This window comes from Pelmatolapia mariae, linkage group LG4 (assembly GCF_036321145.2).
Source record: "Pelmatolapia mariae isolate MD_Pm_ZW linkage group LG4, Pm_UMD_F_2, whole genome shotgun sequence".
Taxonomy (NCBI): Eukaryota; Metazoa; Chordata; class Actinopteri; order Cichliformes; family Cichlidae; genus Pelmatolapia; species Pelmatolapia mariae.
Genome location: NC_086230.1, coordinates 23182353 through 23201418, shown reverse-complemented (window position 1 = coordinate 23201418; position 19066 = coordinate 23182353). Strand labels below are relative to the sequence as shown.

The 19066-nt window shown below is 41.5% G+C and overlaps 1 protein-coding gene across 4 annotated transcripts in view; it reads right to left on the bottom strand.

Annotated features, from left to right (window-relative positions):
• Window positions 1-19066, bottom strand: part of sdk2a (sidekick cell adhesion molecule 2a) — an 85316-nt gene that overhangs the window by 4870 nt on the left and 61380 nt on the right. The window contains exons 16-43 of one of the 4 annotated variants that reach the window (XM_063471951.1): window positions 17819-17959; window positions 16459-16640; window positions 13297-13412; window positions 12931-13126; window positions 12730-12828; window positions 12415-12606; window positions 12133-12254; window positions 11899-12008; window positions 11473-11623; window positions 9915-10152; window positions 9713-9828; window positions 9401-9590; window positions 9116-9214; window positions 8409-8603; window positions 8108-8309; window positions 7912-8015; window positions 7609-7679; window positions 7351-7486; window positions 7118-7174; window positions 6587-6688; window positions 6352-6467; window positions 6081-6267; window positions 4590-4727; window positions 3903-4085; window positions 3682-3807; window positions 3424-3588; window positions 3204-3344; window positions 2018-2186 (exon numbers count right to left, since the gene is read on the bottom strand). In XM_063471951.1, coding sequence (XP_063328021.1) covers window positions 2018-2186; window positions 3204-3344; window positions 3424-3588; window positions 3682-3807; window positions 3903-4085; window positions 4590-4727; window positions 6081-6267; window positions 6352-6467; window positions 6587-6688; window positions 7118-7174; window positions 7351-7486; window positions 7609-7679; window positions 7912-8015; window positions 8108-8309; window positions 8409-8603; window positions 9116-9214; window positions 9401-9590; window positions 9713-9828; window positions 9915-10152; window positions 11473-11623; window positions 11899-12008; window positions 12133-12254; window positions 12415-12606; window positions 12730-12828; window positions 12931-13126; window positions 13297-13412; window positions 16459-16640; window positions 17819-17959 — 4044 coding nt within the window. The remainder of the gene's footprint in view (window positions 1-2017; window positions 2187-3203; window positions 3345-3423; window positions 3589-3681; window positions 3808-3902; window positions 4086-4589; window positions 4728-6080; window positions 6268-6351; window positions 6468-6586; window positions 6689-7117; window positions 7175-7350; window positions 7487-7608; window positions 7680-7911; window positions 8016-8107; window positions 8310-8408; window positions 8604-9115; window positions 9215-9400; window positions 9591-9712; window positions 9829-9914; window positions 10153-11472; window positions 11624-11898; window positions 12009-12132; window positions 12255-12414; window positions 12607-12729; window positions 12829-12930; window positions 13127-13296; window positions 13413-16458; window positions 16641-17818; window positions 17960-19066) is intronic. The other 3 variants (XM_063471953.1, XM_063471952.1, XM_063471954.1) reach the window with 3 other exon arrangements.

The following is a 19066-nucleotide window of genomic DNA, read 5'->3' as shown; positions in this document are numbered from 1 at the left end:
TATTTGTGGAAGTTTGGCAGTGGACTTGTGCCAACCTCATGAACAAAATTTATGCAAAAAAAAAGAAAAAAGATCATGAAGATCATGAAAGCACTCTGTGGCGATTAGAGCTGAATTAATACACAGAGCGACTCAATCAGAGTTTTAGACTTCCTGCAGAAAAGCTGGGTAACTAAGCGTGGACTTGAGCTTCGTGAGCATTAAGAAGTTCTCATACAGTATGAATGCAAGTCAAGTAAAAAAAGAACTCCTTAACTTCTTTCAGCTCCAGTCATTAAGTCCATGAAGTGAAGCAGAGAGAAACATCTGTGCAGACAATTATTTTTCTCCTTCTGCTGTAATGACTACTGCTGCGTTCAAGGTCTGCTGAGATTGAATTGGATGGTCTGAAAGCCAAAACTGGACCACTACCCTCGCATCACTGCGCTACATCAGTGGGCTCAGTATGCATCTCAGGCTAATACATTAAAAGAAGGGTTTGCTCAGTTGGTTTCAGAAAAAGAGACTAACGAATTGCATAAACTAGAGACTGCATGAAAGTAAATGTTTAAATGATCTGAAATGGAAAATGTATGTGGGGGCAGAATAGACAAGCATAAAATGCTGTGATGTCAAGTGTAATATTAAGGCATAAAGAAGACAACCTTGACAACCTCTCCCAAAAAAAAAAGTTAATATGTACACACAGGCGCTAAATCACCGGGAATGCCAAGAACAGGCTTAGAAGACACAACATGACAACGGCCATGAAAAGGTTGACACAACAAAGGGATATCTCCTCTGGGTTAAAGGGGATGACGTGAGGGGGTGGACTGTGGAAAAAAAAAAACCTACATTAAGACAAGGTTGAACCAGACATAAAAAGGATGGAGCCATGTGAGTGTAGGGGAGGAGGGGCAATAGATTCTGAGCTTTGAATTATTTAGGAGCACTGTATTTATCCCCCTTGCCTTATCTGTCTAATTCATCCTTCTTTCCTTCACCCTTTCAAATATCCCACAGGGAGCTCTTCTGCTCTTCCTCCCTTAGTCTACAGATCATTAACAAACAGTACGGTACCAGTTTGGAGCTCTTCAAAGAGAGGGAGCTACTCAAGGCTCTTTGATCCCCTTGGCCTCCTTGGTCAAGGAGAAAATAACAGATTCCTCTGCCCTTTAGTGCACCCCTAACACATTCCACCACAATGTGCACACTAATGTGCAAAAAAACAACATCTATTTTAGTGCTGTGACAAGAAGCAGACGCTGAAGCACCATCCCCCAAACACAACCAACTGACCATTCCTCCAGCCCTGACCTATGTCTACACACATGCTTATCATGCTGCAGCGTTTGGGAAATTCCATTTATCTCATGTTTGCATAATCATTACCAAATACACAGCCTACCAAAGTCCTGCTGACATTATTCTGTGCCGTGATAGCCTGCGTAGCACTGCGTGTAAGAGAACCTCTGAACTCAAGCCCAAAAATAAATAGTCGGTTCTGTCTCATAAGTCCTCTTTATGTTATTTCCTGCTGTCTTTTGGATTACCTGGAATAACGATTACATTTTTTGTTTACAAAGTCTGTTTCAGAACTCTGCATTTGGGTCTGCAACCCGCGATCCATGACAGTCCTTGCCTAAAGCTTTGATGAACAGACAAAGAGGTTTTGAATGTTAATTAGCCAGTATTGTGCTGTCCCCCAATATGTATTTTTGCACCACTCAAACACTGAATATCAATGAGAGGAGATGAAGGAGGCTCAAATCACCAGCTGGTGCCCTCAAGGTTCAGTTGTTTTCACTCGCAACTGTTGAACTGTTGTTAAGGGAAGAGGGGAACACACAACAACAAATACAAATTCTTGTATATATTCTAAGTAATACAAAAACACTTGAAAAGGAAACGTGACAAAACTGACAGAGCAATATATCTGAGAAATGGAATATCTGCCTGCAAGCTTTAAAAGCAGTGGCCAGCTGAATACCATCAGTCATAATGCACACAGGAGGTATTTACGGTGATGCTGACTGACCGGGTATAGATGCCATTTTTACGGCAAAACGAGTTCTTCACAGAGAGGCGTCGGTTGTTCAGCTCCAGGGCTGGGAAGCGTCCCTCATCGAGCCGCACCATCTCTCCGTGCGTCAGAGGCAGCGACGTGCAGTTGGAGTGGTTGCCTGGACGGGGGTATGAGGATGACACTGTGTGGGTTGTGGAATGGAATAAATGAATCAAATCTAAAATACATTTCAATCCCTTGGATTATTTTATCACTGTATTCGGAAAACACAATTTTTGGCACACAAAAAAAGACTTGCACAGTCATTTTGTTAATGGTTTCTCCTTAATTTATATTTGCAAAACCTTGCTAAAGGTCAAAATGCTGTTTAAGTACAGGACAAGCTGAGGTAAATACCACTTAGTTAGGCCCAATGTTTAATACTGATTCCAGATAAAACAGCCTCCAGTTGGCAGTACAGGTTCACAGCTAGGAAAGCTGGGAAATGTTTGGGAGGGACTAAGAGGTCATCTTTGTGTCCTCACACACATACAGTCCTTGTCTGAGCTGGCCAACCCTGATAACCTTGGCACCATGCTGAACACTGGCTAAGCTAAAAAGTCAGTAGTAGGAGGCATTAGGAAGGCTTGCCCTGACTTTCACTTCTCCCCCAAACATTGCTCCCATCTGTCTAATGCGACTCTTGCGTGTCAGTCATAATGCATTAATAATAATACCAACAATACGGCTACTTACAATGATTAACTTCCTGTACCGTACCCTTGCGTTTAAAGAAAATAATTGACTTGTTGATACAGTGATACAGGAGCAACCTTTGCTGTTGTTAAATAATTACTCTCAGTCTATCTAATGACCTGAGCATTAAATCACTGCCAGGCCATTTATTCCATTATTGATCCTTGCTGCAGTAAAATACGAACAATAATATTTATTCATCTGCCAATTTTAGCTGTTCACTGATAACATCAACCCTCATCTTTCCCCTGTCAGCCAAACAACGGAGGGAAATCAAGGCCATTTGTCTAACTGTGTGAGCCTTTTTGCTCCCATTTAATAAGATAGACTTTGGATGCTGCAGTCATTAAAATGCAGCGCTCAGCAGACCTGTCTAAGAGGAAGACAAATTCCACTCGATTGCCTGGGTTGCAAACAGAGAGAGAGCCTGAGATATTAGCAGAGTTTAAGGTGTGTTTCATACCTGAGTCTGCTTTTTTGGTATACTTTTTACTCTGGCCTCGGATGATGAGAATGAAAATAAGGAGGAGGATAAAGATGAGTCCCACAAGAGCAATGACTACCAAGAACCACCACTCCTCATAGAAGGGAGACACTTTCTGGGCTGAAACCAAAATAATAGATATTAATATCTGATATTTAGCACAACACTGCGTAAGTCTTCATTTTATATTACAACCGACCTGATATGGAAGGGGACGGGGCACTGGGGGACCCGTAGCCATAGTCGTTGACGGCAATTACTCGAAAGTCGTAGGTGACCCCTTCTCGTAGCATGTCCATATTAAGCGTGTAGGATGTCACTTCTCTGGGAATGTCTTTGATGAGAATGTCCCACAATCCTTCATCTAAAGGCAAAATAAGAAAATCTGTGAATAAAATTAAAGTGTAGGGTGGACAGATTAAAGCTCAAACAACATGTATGTTTGTAATTGGCCCACCAGATGGTCTGGCCTCTATGACGTATCGCGTAATGGGTCCACGGCCTTGATCGCCACTTGTCCAATGCAGTGTGAGAGCTGTGCCGTATCGAGAAATAAAGGGTTCTCCTGGAGGGCCTGGAGCTCCTGAGAAAACAAGAACGGTGGATAAAAAATGACAAGGGAGTCCTCAAAGGATTCGATTATTGACACTGTAATAAAGAAAAGCTGTAGCATCCCACCTTCTCCGGGTCCAGTGGTGATGTTGGCCTCAACCTCGGGGCCGTAAGTGAGAGTTTTGGCCCGGATGCGAAAGTTGTATGTGACACCGTCGGCCAGGTCTTTGATCTTCATCCACTGGGGAGCACTGCCCTTCACATCTACTGTCACTATCTTACTGACACCTGGAGTGCGAGGAGAGGAGTCTGTACAGGAAACACTAAGACTCTAGATACTGCTTTCTACAAGCAACAAAGAGCCAAGCTTTGTGCATAAGCGCAGACATACAGTTACACACAAGACCAGATAAACTCACTGTCAGAGACCAGGAAAATATCTTTATTGCTTTATCTAGCTTAACTCTTGGTCGATTAGCAGATAGCCACAGGACCACAGCAGCTCAGCGTTCCACCTCTGCTCCCAATTACTCGACAATCTGGTCCAGGCAACCGCATTTAGCTGGCTGTTAACTATGTTGCTCTCACTGAGGGCAAAAACTGTACAACATTCCAACATATTTTATCAGCCATGCCATATATGTTACTGCAGGGCCTACACTCATCTGTAACAAATTAGAGCATAAGCTTAAGCAGCGCAGGTCAAAAAAAGAGTATGGTTAAGAGGCTTGAGGTCGTAAATCACTGCGTGAGAAAAGCAAGCTGAGGAATGTCAAGCAATGGCAGAGTTGTTAGGTTCCAGGAGTTTCTCACCATCAACTGGAGTGCAGGGCTCATAAACCAGGCGGTAGCCCTCAATGATGCCGTTGGCCTGCTTCGGCTCTCCCCAGGACACGTTGACCGAAGTGGTGGTCAACTCACTGAAGTGCACGTAGCTCGGAGCACTTGGCGCTTTTGTCAGTGAAAGTGGGAAAAGTTGAGATGTTAATTGGAACTTTATCAGTCGTGAGATGAAACCATGTATAAACTGAAGAGCCGGTCACAACACTGCAAAGGACTGACCAAGAGCTGTCACAGTGAAGTAAATATGAATTGAAAAAATTACATTTGTAAATTTTCTTTAAAAACATTTTTTATTAGTTACTTGCCCTTTTTCCTTCAAAATTACACTGGCAACAAAAAGTTTTGGTTTTTGGATCAGCAAATTAGTGAAATCCACGGGCAGTGCTTATTGTCTACAGCCAAGAAGAACATTTGCCAAATTCATAAAAGACAAGCTATGCAAATTAGCACACAACTTGAATACTAAGACAGTTCAGAAAAATAAAAATAAAAAGAATAATCAGCAAAAATTAAATGTTGCATGTAATTCAAAAAATTGGGTACTGTGGAAGAGGACCAAACAAAGTCCTGCATAGCAGTATAGGCAACTAATTCCCCAAAACCCAAAAGAAGACACTGAAGTGACACGAAAATTCATTCTGTGACCTTGAACAACAGCTTTGAGAACTTTGAGTGCTGAACCAACCCAGATCCAGCTAAGTGTCAGGATTTAGACACAATTCTGCATAAAAATCACAAAAGCTTGTGTTGGCTCACTTCCCAGTACCCTGTTGTGTGAGGAGCCAAAATTCCTGCCTGTGTTTTTAAGTTCTCAGCACTTTGTACCCCTTGCCAATGTCACAGCCTTCAAGGGGGTGGGAGAGACGTGAGAAATATACACTGTAAACCATTCTCTGCAGAAAACGCAGAGGAGGGACTTTCACTAGCTCGTAAACACAGACATCTTTGTGCAGTTGTAGCCAAAAAATACTAATCTACATGTGTCCCCCGCACTTTGTATTCTTTTCTCCCCTGCTGTCATTAGGCTGCTTCCCCCATGGCTTGTCCAGTAGGATGTGCCAAAAAGATCTCTAATACTACATCTCACAGGACAAAACTAAACTGTTCAGTGAGAATGTTTCCTGCTGAATAGGAGGGAAAGCTTTTATGTTATTTGTCTTAAAGCTATAGAAACACAATGAGTCAATATGAAAACACTGCCTATTCTCTTTCAGCCACCTTTTGTACCGCTCTACTCTTCAAAAGCTTTGACAACCATGTATCCACCAAGCGATGTGGTTAAATAATGAGCAGTCTCGTTGTGCAGATGACAGGGGGAGGGGGGATTAACGAAAGATAAAGAGGAATAAGATATATAGATCCAAAGACTGCAAAAAGCAAGATGCTGCAAGATAAATCCCTCTGGTCTTTTGAAGGATCACTGTAATCTTTCTGTCCGCGTCTGGATTTTGCGTGACTCACCTGCTTGCTGAGTGCGCCCTCTGGTGGGCAGGGAGCGGGGCCCATCCCCTGCAGCGTTGAAGGCTGCCACACTGATCATGTAGGTGGTGTATCCTGTCAGATTTTTAAGCTTCACCCCAAGCTCTGGCAGGAACAGGGTACGCAGGCGCTCTGTCTCATTTTGGAGCTGAAACTCCCAAAAATAGATCTGGAAAGAAAATGAAAGAGTTTAGATTCATAAGGTTTTCAATGAAAATATATAAACATGGACATAAATACACATTATTGATACCTTGTAGCCCTGTATGTCTCCATTCTGGGCATCCAGAGGAGGTGGGTCCCACGTAACATCCAGCTGTGTTGCTGTTGAGGACTGGACCACCACATTTTGCGGAGGGGCTGTTGGGACTAGATAAGGGCAGGATTTAAGTAATTGAGCTATTATGTGTTATAACTACTAAAAATTGAATAAAGATAAAGGGTAAGTAGACTTGCAGACTTGCTGCACAGAGAGAAAAGAAACATACCCGCCTCTCCAACAAACACTTCCTGTGGTGCACTGCTAGGACCCTCCCCCACTGCATTATACACACTGAGACGAATCTCATAGCGTTTGTGTTTACTCAAATCTGCAAGCAGAGAACCCATAGCAGCATTTTAATAGAACAGTTAGGATGAAAGAGTAATAAGAAGTTACTCCGGTGAGAGACAGTCACAGTGATGCCCGTGGCAGAACAATGGAGTGTGAGAATTAAGAAGTAGACTGATGAAAAGATGAGGTTGTTGTGGGGACACGTGGAAGATTTGTCAGTGATTAAAAAGACGGAAAGCATGCTGAAATAATGACAGGGAAGCTTGGCGAGATTAAAGTCATTTGCACACAGTAAGAAACCGCGGTGGTCCCTTAGTGGCTACAGATGAGTGGGAGGATGGAAGGCACACTTGCTGTAAATTAGTATACAAATGGCATATTTTGTGCAAATAAACTTTCACAGATGACATGCAAACAGATGGAGGGTAATGGAAGAGAGGGGCATAAAGAGAGATACGAGACTTACTATCGAGTTCATACTGGGTGAGCGAGGATTCACTCAAGTTCCTGACGCTGTAGGGAGCTGGAGTTTAAATAGGAAAATAGGGAGGAATAAAAGCGGGTTTAGAAAAATGGGAAAGAGCGCATTTCTGTTTATATTTTTTGGATCGCCTGCAGCATTCAGTGATGCTAAAGCAGCATAATTAAGTGAAGGTATTTAAATAACAGGTTGAAGCTTTCAAAAAGTAGCTAACTCACCAGTAAGATCAGCCCAGTTGGTTGAGGGACTGTTGACTGTGCGGACAGTGAAGCTGCGTACTCTGTCATAGTGTAGCTCCCTGTACCTGACTCTGAACCCCAACAAGACTCCATTTATATGGTCCTCAGGAGGAGGCTAGGAGGAGAGGAAGTCTGCTTAATGTCCAACGTTAATGATGGCCAAATAATATTAGTTTCTATTCTATTATCCTTTGCAAAATAAAAGAAAGAAAAAGCATTTTCAAGCTACCAACCTACCTGCCATCTGACCAGTACAGAGGTGGTGGTGTGGGGTGTAACAGACAGTATTGTTGGTGCTTTGTCTGGAGCTAGAAAAGATAAAACAACAACAACACTGTGTTACCAATTCAGCATAGCTGTGGAAAGCGATACAGCGTTCAAACAGTGTGGTGGAGAACAGCTCAAAAGTAAATACACATACTGCGATAATTCAAAGTCAAAGCTTAAATGTAAAGGCATGCTTTCACAGTTAGAAACTCAATGGAAAAATCAATAGATAATGTCTCTGTGGTGCGTGCTGGCTTAGTCACAAATTCTTACCATCCTGTAGCGTAGTGATGGCCTCACTCTCCTCACTGTATTCACTGTCTCCAATGTCATTGGTGGCTTTAACACGGAACTGGTAAGAAGTAAATGGCTTTAACCTTGAGGGAGAGAAGAAAGCGTGTATGTGTCACACAGAGCTGCTAACAATAATAAGGGTAATGCAGTTATTAAAGCAGACTTTCATGTTTACCTGTCCACTATATAGGAGTTTGTTTCATGACTGACTGATGCAGATTGAACAGTCCAGTTGCTGTCTGGAAGCTCTCTGTACTGGACTGTATAGTAACGAACTGGGGACAAGCCATCGCTGCCTGGTTCCCATGACAACAGCACTCTGCGAGCCTGGACTTCCTCTTGAGGCACTGTGGGACGGCTCGTGGGCTGGGGTCGAGCTAAAGGGCACAGACAGACACACACGGTCCCTCTCAGCCTTAATATTTAGAGGTGGATCATTTAAATAATACATTTTAGCTGCAGCATTTTACACTAACCTCTCTTCTCTGTTGTGACCACCAGAGCCTCAGCAGCCTCCCCCCAACCCTTGCGTGTTTGAGCAGTGAGCCGGAATACATAAACCATCTCTGGTTTCAGTCCAGCTGCTGTGTACTGTCGTGCACTGGGGCTCAGCACATCTACGGTGGCAGCATTGCTATTTGAAGAGTTTCTTCTGAATGTGATCTGATAAGCTAAGAAGACAAACTCATATAAAAATAAAGTCATGCATAAAAAGGGATAAGCAAGAAGAACAAATTGGCTCCAGTGCAAAATCAAACCAGAGGAGATGGGGAAATTTGAAGGGAAATTCCACTCTTGGTCTAAGACTTTGTTTTAATCATGGCTTAAGACTTAAGGCTCTTTTTTCCCCCTGATTTTTATGAAATTTAATTTGGGACACTCCAGAACTGAAGCTGAGCTGTAAGTTTTTATTTTTCTGTTTAATTTGTCTTTTTTATTTTAGCTGATTTTCATCTTCTCTTATATTTTACTCATTTTACATCCCATTAATTTGTCTTTTTATTGCCTTCTATGTCTTTTATACCTTTGCTTAATGTCTTTAATATATCATTCACTGCCCTTTATAACTCCTACATATTGAAAGCTGTTATAAAAATAAAATTCCACTGCCTTGACCAGCCTTGACTTTCTCCCCCAATGCTATCAAGGTCCATAGCAGAAGGTATGTTTATTGTAAACTCACCCAGTATAATTCCATTAGGCTGTGCAGGAGGTTGCCAGATAAGCCTAACAGAGGTGGTTCTGACTTCTGGGAACAAGATGCCAACTGGAGGGCCCGGTACTGTCACAGCAAATGAAAAATCATTAGGCAAGAATATCATACATAACAGAAATCCAGTGATTTAAGAAAAGCAAATGTATACATTTGAAAAAAGAACATTATTGATATTACATTTGTTTAGAGATGGAACATGAACAGCTTCAGCTACAGCAGAAAGGTTAAAGTTGCTTGGAAAAGTTAATTTACCATCATCCAAAGTCCTCTCTAGAATGGACGGTGAGCTGCACCTTCCGTCTCCGATTCGTGTGAAGGCTAATACCTGGATCTCATAGAGGACATACTTGCCCAGACCAGTTAGCTGGACACTGTGACTGGTGTTTCCCTCTACTGTCCAGAAATCTGGAGCTGTGTCTGAGTCCTTCTCCTTATAAACAACCTGAAAGATGCAGAATATTTTACATAATGACTTTAGGAGTATTAGTACTTAGAAGCACATTATTTATTTGAATTTGGATCTGACATCTGTTTCAATTTCAGACAAACAGTCAGAGCTGTTACCTTATAGCCCAAGATGAGTCCATTGCGGTCAGTCTCTTGGACCTCTCCCCACCGCACCAATATGCTGCTGGAGGTGGTAGCGAATGCTGAGACATTGGTGGGGCCGCTGGAGGGGACTGCAGCAGAAGATAAAGGAGGACATTTAAAAGACTTCAGTCACATTTATGTGATTCATGTTGCCATAGGATATTTATTTTCTCACCAGACTCCCTTGTCCTGCAGTGGACTGGCTGACTCCATGGTCCAGAGCCAATACCATTGATGGCCTGAACTCTGACCTCATACTCTGTCCATTCTTCCAAGTCCTCTATGGTGAACTCCCTCTCTAGGCGGTCCATTATGACGTGAGAAAGGACCCCCCCTTTAGTTCCGGCTTTGGCGTACTGGATGCGATACCCAACCAGATCTGGATTGCCATTGTACTCCCACTCTGGAAGAGGCTAACATGATTTTTTTTGTTGCTGTTTTTATATCCGCACTTCAAGCAAGATCAACAGAAATTACATCATAATTGACAGTAGGTGTAATTTACATAATTTACAGTAGGTACAAAGTGTTGCCAGAACAACAAGAATTAGTTAGAATTACAGGGATTAGCTTAGATTTTAAAATACGATAATATTTTAAGAAAACTGCAGAACTTTAAATCAGGCACTACAGGTTCATATTTAGGACACAAGTCTTGAAAAGCAAATAAAATGTAGTTGCTTAGCAGGGCATAAATACAGCTTTTGGGATTTTTTAAAATATATTATTACTGAAATGCAACAATATTCTTACAATCACTCCTTAACTTTGTCTCTCACTACTAATAAGATTAACATAGATAATTTTTTTGAGAATAGCATCTATCACCAGCACTTGCAAACATGATAAATGTACTTAAATGCACTGAACATAAGGAGCTCTAGTTTTTAAATTAGCGCGGCCCTGATTCATAGATGCTTCTATGCCACAGCCATGAAGTGAGCCACAAAATTTTACGACAGTTTAACACTCAGCTTGTGAAAGGAGGCCACGATCAGTGAGCTATGTCATCAATTTGTAGAGCCTATTACCCAGCTGACACCTACTTGCTGGTATATCTACCTTTTTTAATCCTTTTTAAGGAGCTGCAGAATGCCACGAGTCTCTGTGTCTCAGTGCTTAGGTGACACCACGGTGACGCAAAGAGAACCTCGCTGACACAGAAATTAGCCATAACCAAGGATATAGTGCATGTGGCTTTCTGAACCATCATGAATATCATCTCCTTTATTTATTCATCATATAACAGAATCCAGAGAAGAGCAGCAAATTTGCAGAGGCAAAAAACCAACATAAAAGAGGTTTCTAAACTGAGGCTTTTGAAAAAAGGTTTATTTATTTTAAACTGTTAAAGTAATCATTTTATTGCAAACTTTTTAATATGTGGTTTTTCTCCACGATTTTTATGGGACCTTAAGTTGGATAAGCGATTAAGTAAATGGATGGATGAATTTTTATGTCCTTCACCAAAATCAGATTTTTACAAAGCTTCTCTTAATAATTTTAACAACCCAAGGGCATTTTCCCAATTCTGTCTTATCCCAACCATACTTTCCAACATTTCCAGAAGAAAAAAAAAGTAATTTAAAAATAGGTTTTACATGGTGCATGCAAAAACATGCTAAAATCTACATATCCAAAATTGAGTCCTGACCTAATAATATCTGATGAAACTCAATAAACTTCAGACTGACTGAATTGGGACCAATGTGAAATGAAGGGTGGCGGCTTACCACCCAGCGAAGCCACAGGCTGGTCTCACTAGCTGTGCGCAGGGTGACATTTGCTGGGGCGATATCTGGAGGGGCCTGCAGGGTCTGGATCTTTCTGGACGGCTGACTTGGAGGACTTGTGCCCACGATGTTTACCTGATGCATTCGGAACCTGCAACAAAGGAAACCAGATAACTGTGGATAACAGTGTGGATAAACTGGTGTTGATCATGATACAGAGGATTAGAACTGATCTGTTTCAGGTCTGGTGAAATGGGACTTTAATGATGTCCAAAAACGAAGTTGGTCAATGTAGCAAAAGGGAACAGGATCTTTTTATGAACAGAGTTAAAGGCTAAAATAATTCCTAATCTAACATTAGACAGGAGAGACAGTTGATTTTCTGTGTGTGGAGGGTGCGCAGTGGTTTGATGCATGTGCACTCACCTGTAGTAAGTATAAGGGTTCAGGTCCAGAACCTCCAGTGATCTAGCATCAGGTTCATTAGCCAGCTGCTGAACCATTAGCCACTCTTCATTCTCTCCAATTATACCAATCTAAAATGCATAGGGAAATGGAGTGTTATCAGCAGCTGAACAAATGAAACAAAAATGACAGTTCAACCTAAGCATGAAAATAAAGATAAGTACAATAATCTTAAAATGTCTAACTAAATCATACCTGAGCTTCAACCTGCCAACGGGAAATGGATGTTTTGCCATCATAACCAGGTTTGAACTGGAGAGTGACAGAGCGGGGGCCGATGTTGGAGATGGCTAAATTGGTTGGAGGGCCAGGCAGCTCTGTAGTGGAGAATTGAGGAGAAATCAAATGAACACTTGAATGGTAATAATTGAATTGTTCATAGAATTTAGAGGTTGCTGAACAGAAATCCGCTCAGTAAAATTACTATTCTAGTGTCTACCGAGTACTAATCGTTAAACTACTCAGTAAAGGCCTGACCTGGGGGTACACCAGAGGAAATAGTGGAAGCAGAGAGCTGGCCTTGGCCCTTGGAGGTCATGGCTGCCACCTGGATGGTGTAAGTAGTGAGAGGAGTGAGCCCCGTAACCTTGTACTCCTGAGTCAGGTTGGGCAAATAATGGGTTACTCTGGTATTTGTCCTGTTGAACTCCTCCCAGGAGATGCGATAACCTGAAAGCGGTGGGGAATTACCAAACAGTTACGCAGTAATCACAGTTTTATGTCTTGGTGACTTAAAACAGTGGACAACGCAAAGGGACATAATCATGTTATATAGTCATCTTTAATGGTTACCTGTGAGAATACCATTTTTCTCTTGTGGCTCCTTCCAACTAACTTTTAGAGAGGTGTCCAATATGTCAGTGAAACTAAGGTGTCCCACCGCACCAGGGGCTATAAAAACATAATAAAAACAAGTAGTGTATGAGTAGGACAACAGCCTGGCACATAATGATCTTTAAATACCAAAATAATTTCCTGAACAGGGACACATACTATCCTCATGTGTGCGTAACCGCTGAGGCGGACTGCGGGGACCGTCTCCCGGGGTAGTGAAGCATAATACTGAAGTGTAGTATTCTGTGAACCTTTTAAGGCCTGCTATATAGCCAATGTGAACGCTGTCCTGAAAGTTGGGGCGCACTGTAACCACAGCGACTTCGTTGGGCCGACTTGGTTCCCAGGCCAAAAGCTGGAAATTGAATAACAGGAGATGTTATTGTGGACATTTGGGGTACCAAAGATTTCTTTAGGGTTTATCAAGTGAGTTAAAAAAATCTGACTGATAGTGCTTGTATACTGTAACAACAATGCCCTTCTTGACCACTAGAGTGCACCAGTTTACAGAAAGGAGCTGCTCACCTTATATCCCTGGTTGATTCCATTGATAAACTGCGGGCTTGGGGCAGTCCAGGTAAAGCGCACAGTAGTGGAGTTGACAGCCTCGGCTTGTACATTTCCTGGTGGCACAGTGGGCACTGATCCAGGGGAAGTAAAAAAAAAAAAAAAAACATTAAGAGATGCAGGGAGGGTGAAAGATTAAGGTAGAGGGAGAGAGGGGCAGACAGATAAGCAAAGGAAGAGAGAAAAATGGGAATAGTGATGAGACATGGAAGGAAAAGCCTACAAGAGGAGCTTTCAGACCAACCTCATTTAGAGCGTGAGAATCAGGCTCAGGGAATTTTTATTTTTGCTCATTTGGGGAGGTAAGAACATGCCAATCACACTGGGTGTGAAAGCAGTTGCCTCAGGCAGCTTCCAGGTGAACCCTGCAGCAGTTTGTTTGAAGCGAGCATGCCACTCTGATGTAACACCGGAAAACAGTCAGGGAGTTGCACATTAATGAAGCTGATTGGCCGGTACTGGTCCTCCTGTCCTTGTGCATTTCTTAATTCTCTTGTATTGAAATTCACAGCATAACCTGCTCTTCTGCTCTTCCGTCTTTAATGGCATGAATGATGGAAACATCCAATTAATGAGAGCTCAGCTAAACATGTTCACTGCTCGTGTTCACTAACAATGACATGGATGATGAAACCATTTTTACATTTTTTGCAAGTGAAGAGAAAAGGGAAATAAAATTGCGACATATGCTATACTTTCCAGGTTTCATAGTTTTGCTAATTCGTCACAGCACGGTTGTGTTTCTCCAGAAATCGGGCACATTTGTTTAATTGCAGATGCAACGGATTCTGAGCTGGACTCGATCATTAACTGACTAATTGATCAGACATTACACAAAATGTGTGCACAAGTTTCCAAGGTTTTAAGATTAGGTGTGCCAGAGAGATTCCCTCATTTCAAAATAAAAGTTTGTCGTTAGACAAAACAAAGTGTTCAAAGAGACAGCTTGTATTCATCTCAAAGACACATGTAGGGCTCATTACACAAATGAACAATATTTATACAAAGGGCTATGTATGGAAGAATGCAAAGAGGAAACTGAGGGAGAAATGAGAAAGCACTTGAAGAGCAGTGTTTCTTAAAATAAACAAAAGGCATGTGCTGCTGAAGCTGCACAATTATAATCATAACTAAGACAGACACAAGAGCTCTGTGTATTTATTTCCATACTATAGGAACAAACTAAGAGCCTGCTCTCACTCTCTTTTATGCTACCTGACATTTAGACTTGAAAAGAGTGTAACAGACTAGTAATGCAAAAACCCGAGCGCCTGTAAAATCCAAAGAAGTCAAAAATAACTTCTGAATTTTCCTTGGATAACTGTTTCTTAGCAGGAAATGGAACATATGATGAAATGTGAACCCTCCCAGTTTTATTATGGATGCTCAAGGGAATATTTATTGAGTATGGTGCAGAGATCTCTGTTCATGTAATGGATTTACCACGACAGGCATCCAGAGATATGTGAGTGTGTTAAGCCTGTCAGAGCTTTATATACAAGTTAAAGGAATTTAAAATCACATTGAACGTCAGAACAGTGCATCTGAATCAGAAGGCGTTTGGTAAAGTATAGAAGGAACAATTCTAGACATACTGTCATCTACGGATTGACCTTGACTGGCAGCAATGATGACATTATTAAATCTTAAAGTAAAAACTCAGATTAACCTTTCAACACGCTAACACAAAAGCTGGAATCTACAAAAAGTCAGCATGTTACTGTGTTACAACGTCACGTTGGAAAAAAATATGAAGCCAGATTTCCGAAAGCTAAACATCTAAAAGCTTGTTCCCTTTAGATCTGCTGCCACAAAGGCAAAAACAGATTTTGCTAATTTGACTTTTATCCTCTGAAGATTTTGAGCAGACAGGGAAACAAGAAGCCTAAGGTGTTGGAATCAGTAGGCGTGTCGAAATATGTAGCTGTATGACACCGGGGAAAGTTCACAATATGTGTTCTAATTACACTACTCAGCATGTACAATGAGAAAAGAAGCCAACCGAGACAGGTTCCCTCTGCAAAAATCAAAAGATATGTCACACATCTGACACTCATCATCACTCGATAGTTTATGTGCAGAAACAATTAAATCTGTGCTGAGAAAAACAACCAAAGTCTTTGGGCTGTCAAAATAAAGGTTATACTTATGGAGACTGGGATGTCTGTAACCAGTTAGCTTAATCTCACTAACTGCATGTCTTTGGATTGTAGGAGGAAGTTTAAGTACCTGGAGAGAACCTATGCAGACATGAGGAGAACAAGCAAACTACCGATTCAAAACTACAACCCTCTTTGGACCTTGATGTGAGGCAACAGTGCTAATCATAGCGCTGTTCCTGCTGCCACTACTGTATAAGATATTATTATTATAATAAAAACCAACCAACCAACAAACAAACACATTCTAAAATAAAAAATAAGGACAAATGCAAAAATCTGGTAACTATGAAACTTTTCTTTTAACTGTTGCAGTCAGAACAAAGTCTGAATAACAGCATGCATTTTAATGGGGCACTCAGTAAAAAAGACACATTTTCAAAGAAAAAAAATATATTAAAAAAGTAGAAAGCATGTGTTATGCATAACCATACAGAGATATGTGATAAAAATAAGCAAGGACAAAAGTAATGAATCTAGATCTAAAACCCCAAACTAAAAGTTAAGTAAAATCCTGGGCTGAAGTATCTGATGAAGCTTTTGGGCTCATAGCTGTATACAGTGTTTATCGCAGCATTTATTAAGACTAAAAATAAACAGCGTTGAAAGGAAAATAGCACTTACTTATGACTTGTCATGCCTTTTACAGACCTTTTTGCTGCTCTGTGCTGAATGCTGATTTATGACTCAAGATAGGAAATAGAAATAAAAAATGTAGTGGCTGTACTCTTTAAAATGTGTACACATCACCATTTCAGTGGTAAATAAAAAAATGAAAACATGATTGCATGATTGATAACTCTTAATTTGACATTAAAGACAGATAAATGTGTCAAGTTTCATGTTTCAGGCTTAATTTTAAGTAAAAAGGAAAACTTTGAAACCCACAGCGTGATGCCTGCAGACAATGATTAACTTGAGCCCTGCTTTTACTATAATAATGTCTGTTTGCTATTCTCACCTCCTTGCAGAGTCCACTCAGTTACTTTGTGGCTGTAGGTGCCTCGGCCTGCTCCATTGTAGGCTGCCACCTCAATCTCGTAGTTGGTCCAGATGATGAGGTCCTCCAGGAGCAAACTTGTTTGGTCTGGATTTGTGATGTTTTTCATCTGACAATCAACTGGAAGCCCAGACAGACAGTACCTGAGAGCAGAGTAATTGAAGGATAGAGAAAGACAGAAAGACAAGGACCACACAGACCATTCAATTCAGTTCAGTTTTATTTATACAGCAACCAAATCACAACAACAGTCGCCTCAAGGCACTTTACATTGTAAAGACCTTACAATAATAGAGAGAAAACCTCAAAAATCAGACCACCCTGTGACCAAGCACTTGGTGACAGTGGAAATGACAAAAAAACATTTTAAAAGGAAGAAACCTCTGGCAGAGAAGGGCAGCCATCTGCTGTGACTAGTTGGGGGGTGAGGAAAAAAGGAGATTAATAACTAATAATTAAACACAAATTGTTATATAAACAAATAGAAAGTGAAAAGAGGTGAGAAGAAGAAGAAATACTGAATCCATAATGGAAACCCCACAGCAGCCTAGGCTTATTGCAAGCGTTCAGGCTCACCTGATCCAGTCCTAACTTTAAGTCTAATCTTAAAAAAAGAGAGGATGTCTCCTATATCCAAACTGGGAGCTGGTTGCACAGAAGAGGGGCCTGAAACATGAAGGCTCTCTCCCATTTTACTTTTAAATATCCACAAGTGTATTAGGGAATATCAAGTAAACCAGCAGTCTGAGAGGGAAGTGGTTTTTCAAGGTGATATAGTACATGAGGTTTTTAGAATAAGATGGGGCCTGACTATTCAAGACTTTGTATGTGAAAAAAAGGTTTTAAATTAGATTCTGGATTTAGCAAGGACAACATGAAGACAAGCTAAAATGGGAGAAAAATGGTCTGTCTTTCTAGCCCTGTCAGTCCTCATGCTCCAGCATTCTAGATCAACCGAAGGCTTTCAGGGATTAGACAGAACACAATAAACATATATTAGGATTTTACTGGCATTTTTTTGCCAATAGCGAGGGACTGAGAGTAGTAAGAGTACGAAAAAAATAAATTCATGCAGAGCAGTTATAAAATGGTAACAAAAAGAGAGGTGACAACAGATGGATGTAGAAGAAGGTATTTAATTTGCACCAATTATTCTACAGACACAGTGAGCAAGAATGAAGCAAAATGGAAAGGGAGAAAAGGGACTGACATAACAGTTATTATCGCATCTGAATGGCACAGGGCCAGACAGGCACCTATCCTTGGATAAGAAAAAAGAGAGCGAGAGAGAGAAACAGGCAGGTTGTCATGGTCTTTTTACCTGATGATGTAGCCCTGGAGTGGACCATTTTGATGACTCTCCGGGGGTGGCTGCCATTGGATCATGATGGACTGATTTGTGCGGCCACTTGCGATGACTGTCTGAGGGGGGGCGCTGGGAGGTTCTTCGGGGAGAGTTAGTCTGCAGAGGGGAGCAAGGAGAAAAGAAAGAAGAAAGGAGAGGTAAAAGCAGAGACAAAGTGAAGCCGTGCATTAATTATCCTGGGTTTCTGCATATTTCTATTCCATTTCATCATAGACATCAAAACATAATAAAGACTGCTTTTTGTGTTTTTTCCAGAACACCATAAAGGAAAGTTGGGTTAAGTGTTGCTGTGTCTTTGTCCAAAACATATTCTCTATAATACTGTCCGCAGAGGGACAGCTTGCTGTGGCATGAAAAAAGATCAAAGAGGCCTTGGTAAAAAATGGAGCAGCACAATGGAGAGACAGGGCGAGTGAGCGAAAGATATAAAAGAACAAGAAAGAGAGATCCAGGCAGACTTTTCCCTTAAGTCAATTTAAGATGACATCTTGATTTCTTCCCAGTGCACCGGAGCACTGCTCTGGAGGAGATAAAGCAGAGTGTTTAGGATCAAAGAGGTGTGCCAGAGAGATGCCTCAGAAAAGCCCTGCACTCACTGACGCTCAGTCACCCTCCTGTGGTGCATTCTTGTCTGGGCAGATTCACACTGGAATTCGGCTCCGCGAATGAGTGTGTGGTGCAAAGGGTGCGTAATGGGTAGTGGTGGCATTTAGTTTGAGGAGGGTCTTTCTGCAGTTAAAAAAAAAATCCAATGGGTTGTGTTGATGCGCACAAGGTCAGACAGTAGTGTGCATAGGTGAATAGTGATGAGCTAAGAATGTGTGCGAGAGTGCGCGGAGGTGGGCCTGCATGTTTATGACAGCTTCTTCTTCCTAGTCAAGAAAATTCACTTGAGATTTGAGTCTGTGTTGAGCTCTGCCACTTTCAAGCCTCTCTGTATTTTACTCATGAAGTATGGCAAAGGAAGTTAATAGGAGGGAGCGAGACGAAGCTGGGTCAGCGCACCCATCAAGTCTTCACAAAGCGCAATTTCAGCTCATTCACAGTTTTATCTTGAAAAGGCCCATCCTGAAGCCGGCTCATCTCTCCCTCACTCCCAGAGGAATGAAGACCAAAAAGTGGACTTACAGGAAATAATCACAGGATTTTCTATTGAACTGCCAAGACGAGCGAGGAAGAACGGCTTGTTCCAGAACAGTAAAA